This window comes from Alnus glutinosa, chromosome 1, assembly GCF_958979055.1.
Source record: "Alnus glutinosa chromosome 1, dhAlnGlut1.1, whole genome shotgun sequence".
NCBI classification, from domain to species: domain Eukaryota; kingdom Viridiplantae; phylum Streptophyta; class Magnoliopsida; order Fagales; family Betulaceae; genus Alnus; species Alnus glutinosa.
The window spans coordinates 35070090-35074788 of record NC_084886.1 but is presented as its reverse complement, the minus strand read 5'-3'; the positions used below and the strand labels follow the sequence as shown (position 1 = coordinate 35074788).

The following is a 4699-nucleotide window of genomic DNA, read 5'->3' as shown; positions in this document are numbered from 1 at the left end:
GTTTTGCACATGAATCCCATCCTCCATGAATAATTAATAATTTGAAAATTTTGTTAAAGATCGAGAGAGAATCTTAATTAAGGCTGGCCAGGTCCACTTTCAAAACAAGAATATGTCGACCCCGCGGAAAACACAACACAATCCCGACCCCGCGTGCCTTGACAAAGCTCAATACAATGTTGACTACCTACTCGATCACAAACGTGCTCCACATTCAAGTATTCAACGTCGTCGTCAACACAAAATAACGACTCCCACCTACTCCACACGACTATCTTCCTTATATATATATATTAACGAGAGTCATGAACCAATATATTATACAATCAATCAATCAATCATTATACATACACTTGTAATTAAGCATGGTGTTCATTGTATGGGTTACCTGTTTCTTCTTCTATGCAGCTCACTTTGTTGCAGCATTTCAATCTTCAGCACTACAACTAGAAGCAAACGCTCTGCTGGCGACAGGGTGGTGGGGAAGAAATGACTCAAGTCGTTGCGAGTGGCCTGGTATTACTTGCAATGTTACTGGAAGCGTCACAAAGATTGTCATGAGCTCAAGTTTCTATTTGGGAGGTGAGATGTCAAAACTCAACCTCTCTTGCTTTCCAAATTTAGTCCGCCTTGATCTTCGAAATACTAGTCTTCAGGGGAGTATCCCAGTCGAGATAGGTACCCTATCTAAACTCACATACCTTGATTTGTCATATAATACTCTAACAGGTCCAATTCCTTCCACTTTGGGTAATTTAACTAATTTGGAAGTTTTGTCACTTGATTCCAATCAAATCACTGGTCCAATCCCTCCCACTTTTGGTAATTTAACTAATTTGGAATTTTTGTCACTTGGTTCCAATCAAATCAATGGTTCCATTCCCCCAGAACTAGGAAACCTTCATTCATTGAAAAATTTAGTCCACCTTGGCCTACGAAATAATAGTCTTCAGGGGAGTATCCCGGTCGAGATAGGTACTCTATCTAAACTCACATACCTTGATCTCTCATATAATACTTTGATAGGTCCAATCCCTTCCACTTTGGGTAATTTAACTAATTTGAAAGTTTTGTCACTTGATTCCAATCAAATCACTGGTCCAATCCCTTCCACTTTGGGTAATTTAACTAATTTGGAATTTTTGTTTCTTGCTTCCAATCAAATCAATGGTCCAATCCCTTCCACTTTGGGTAATTTAACTAATTTGGGAGAATTGAATCTTGATTCCAATCAAATCGATGGTCCAATCCCTTCCACTTTGGGTAGTTTAACTAATTTAGAATTTTTGTCACTTGGTTCCAATCAATTCAATGGTTCCATTTCCCCAGAACTAGGAAACCTTCATTCATTGAAAAATTTAGTCCACCTTGGTCTTCGAAATAATAGTCTTCACGGTAGTATCCCAGTCAAGATAGGTACTCTATCTAAACTCACATTCCTTGATCTGTCATATAATACTCTAACAGGTCCAATCCCTTCCACTTTGGGTGATTTAACTAATTTGGAAGTTTTGTCACTTGATTTCAATCAAATCACTGGTCCAATCCCTTCCACTTTGGGTAATTTAACTAATTTGGAATTTTTGTTTCTTGTTTCCAATCAAATCAATGGTCCAATCCCTTCCACTTTGGGTAAATTAACTAATTTGAGAGGTTTGAATTTTGATTCCAATCAAATCAATGGTCCAATCCCTTCCACTTTGGGTAATTTAACTAATTTGGAATTTTTGTCACTTGGTTCCAATCAAATCAATGGTTCCATTCCCCCAGAACTAGGAAACCTTCATTCATTCAAAAATTTAGTCCACCTTGGTCTTCGAAATAATAGTCTTCAGGGGAATATCCCAGTCGAGATAGGTACTCTATCTAAACTCACATTCCTTGATCTGTCATATAATACTCTGACAGGTCCAATCCCTTCCACTTTGGGTAATTTAATTAATTTGGAAGTTTTGTCACTTGGTTCCAATCCAATCACTGGTCCAATCCCTTCCACTTTGGGTAATTTAACTAATTTGAGACGTTTGTTTTTTCATTCCAATCAAATCACTGGTTCAATCCCTTCTACTTTGGGTAATTTAACTAATTTGAGTATTTTGCATTTTGGTTCCAATCAAATCATTGGTCCAATCCCTTCCACTTTGGGTAATTTAACTAACTTGGGATTTTTGTATCTTGTTTCCAATCAAATCAATGGTTCAATCCCTTCCACTTTGGGTAATTTAATCAATTTGGAATGTTTGTCTGTTGGTTCCAATCAAATCAATGGTCCAATCCCTTCCACTTTGGGTAATTTAACTAATTTGAAACGTTTGTCTGTTGATTCCAATCAAATCAATGGTCCAATCCCTTCCACTTTGGGTAATTTAACTAATTTGGAGCGTTTGTCTCTTGATTCCAATCAAATCAATGGTCCAATCCCTTCCACTTTGGGTAATTTAATTAAATTGAAATATTTGTCTCTTTGTTCCAATCAAATCAATGGTCCAATCCCTTCCACTTTGGGTAGTTTAACTGATTTGGAATATTTGTCTCTTTTTTCCAATCAAATCACTGGTTCCATTCCCGCAGAACTAGGAAACCTTCATTCATTGAAAAATCTGAACCTTAGTCATAACTTTATTAGTGGAGAAGCACCTGTTCAACTTGGGTTTATTGGCAATTTACAGAGCTTGGATATCAGCAGCAATAATCTTACCGGCAATATTCCCAATAGTTACATTCATATTCAAACAGTCAACTTGTCGTACAATTCTTTGACAAGTCCAATTCCAATTCCTCCTTGCCTTCCAACTCGTAACAAATCAATTGTAACCAAAGCAAAAATTTGTGTTCCCATCGCCATTTCCCTTGGATTCTTAGTTCTTGGGGGTTTTCTCCTATGTCAACGCATGGTCAAGAAAACCCAATTTGAGTCAAGAAAAGAAACAAAGCATGGGAACTTGCTCTCGATATGGAATTATGATGGACATATTGCATATGAAGACATCGTTGAAGCAACCGAAGACTTTGATATAAAATATTGTATTGGAATTGGTAGTTATGGCAGTGTTTACAAAGCAAAATTACCATGCGGAAAAGTGATTGCCTTGAAGAAACTTCATCGATTGGAGGCTGAGAACCCAACTTTTGATATGAGTTTCAGAAACGAGGTAAAAGTGTTAACAGAGATCCGTCATCGAAACATTATAAAACTTCATGGGTTCTGTTTACACAATCGATGCATGTTTCTGGTTTATGAGTACATGGAAAGAGGAAGCCTATTTTGTGTCCTAAATAATGATGTTGAAGCGATAGAATTGGATTGGAGCAAGAGATTAAACATCATCAAAGGCACTGCCCACGCTTTATCTTACATGCATCATGAATGCATTCCAGCAATTGTTCATCGAGATATAACAAGCAACAATATTTTATTGAACAATAAACTAGAGGCTTTTGTCTCTGACTTTGGCACAGCTAAGCTCCTTGATCCTGATTCCTCTAACCAAACGTTAGTTGTCGGCACTTACGGTTACATTGCCCCAGGTAAACTATTCTTTTCCTTACAATAAATTATGTTTTTATTTATTTATTTATTCGATCTTACCTATTATTCTAAAAGAAAGCATTAGCCATGTAGAACAAATGTCTTTCCTAATATTTGTGATAGTAGGGTTATCTTGTCATTTGCTATTTGAATCAATTCATGCATGATCGCAAACAACCACTTTCACTATAGAATTTTTATGCAATGACAAGTTTTGACCAACTTTTTTCAATTGAAAAATATACAAAAGGAAAAAGGAAAAAGAAATAAAAAATAAAAAATATTTTTTTGCATTTTTAATAGTTCTTTTATATATATATATATGCAGAGTTGGCCTATACCATGAAAGTTACTGAAAAATGCGATGTTTATAGCTTTGGAGTTGTGGCACTGGAAATAATAATGGGAAGACATCCAACGGAACTCTTGACTTCATTATCATCATCGTCTTCTCAAAACATGATGTTACATGAAATATTAGACCAACGTTTGCCACCTCCCAATCATTTGGTTCAACAAGATATTTTCCTTGTCGCTACAATAGCATTTGCATGCCTCCACGAAAAACCAAAGTCTCGGCCTACAATAAAATGCGTGTCTCAAGAATTTCTTTCTCGGAAGAAGCCAATAACCAAGTCTTTACAAGCAATTTCGTTATGGCAGCTAAGGAATCAAGAAATGTATATGGATTGATCAAGGGAAGATACTCAATTATGAAGTATTTGTTTCTAGGCCGAGTATCATGCGAGTTGTAAAACTTACATATTTATAATAAATGTTGTGTATGACAAATTGTAATGCCATGAATTATGTTATTTTCTAGATTTTACCCAGTTTCTATGATATATATATATATATAACTACATACATATACATGTTTATGCGTATGTATGTATATATATATATATAGGATTGTACGTGCAGTGGTAGTTAGCAGGTATTGCCAAAATTCAAGTAGAATAGAAGAAAAATGAATCCAATTCCTTTCCTCATTCCATCCGGCCTTTACCCAAACAATTCATAACTCAACAACAAATTTCTTAAATAATACCACTCTCCTTAATCAAAATTTTCACCAAAACTGATACCCAAATATAAACCTCTTGACTTCACATTTCCACCGTTAAAAAATAAAATTATAAGTTAAAAAATAAAACTTTAGCCTATTGG

At 35.5% G+C, this 4699-nt stretch overlaps 1 protein-coding gene across 2 annotated transcripts; it reads left to right on the top strand.

The window, feature by feature from the left end:
* The first annotated feature begins 339 nt into the window (after positions 1-339).
* Positions 340-4362, top strand: LOC133879326 (MDIS1-interacting receptor like kinase 2-like). 2 transcript variants are annotated; one of them, XM_062317854.1, is made up of 2 exons: positions 340-3528; positions 3858-4362. In XM_062317854.1, exons 1-2 carry the CDS (start codon positions 366-368, stop codon positions 4220-4222), a joined length of 3528 nt encoding a protein of 1175 aa, XP_062173838.1. In that variant the 5' UTR covers positions 340-365; the 3' UTR covers positions 4223-4362. The 2 variants fall into 2 exon arrangements, with proteins under 2 accessions (XP_062173838.1, XP_062173843.1); XM_062317859.1 differs by having other exon boundaries at positions 3904-4064.
* Positions 4363-4699: the final 337 nt, after the last annotated feature.

Bases quoted from the DNA above. Each gene is read 5' to 3' on its own strand.
- LOC133879326 (XM_062317854.1), top strand. From the start codon at position 366: ATGGTGTTCATTGTATGGGTTACCTGTTTCTTCTTCTATGCAGCTCAC. The intron at 3,529-3,857 runs GTAAACTATTCT...ATATATATGCAG, and splicing joins TTACGGTTACATTGCCCCAG to AGTTGGCCTATACCATGAAA.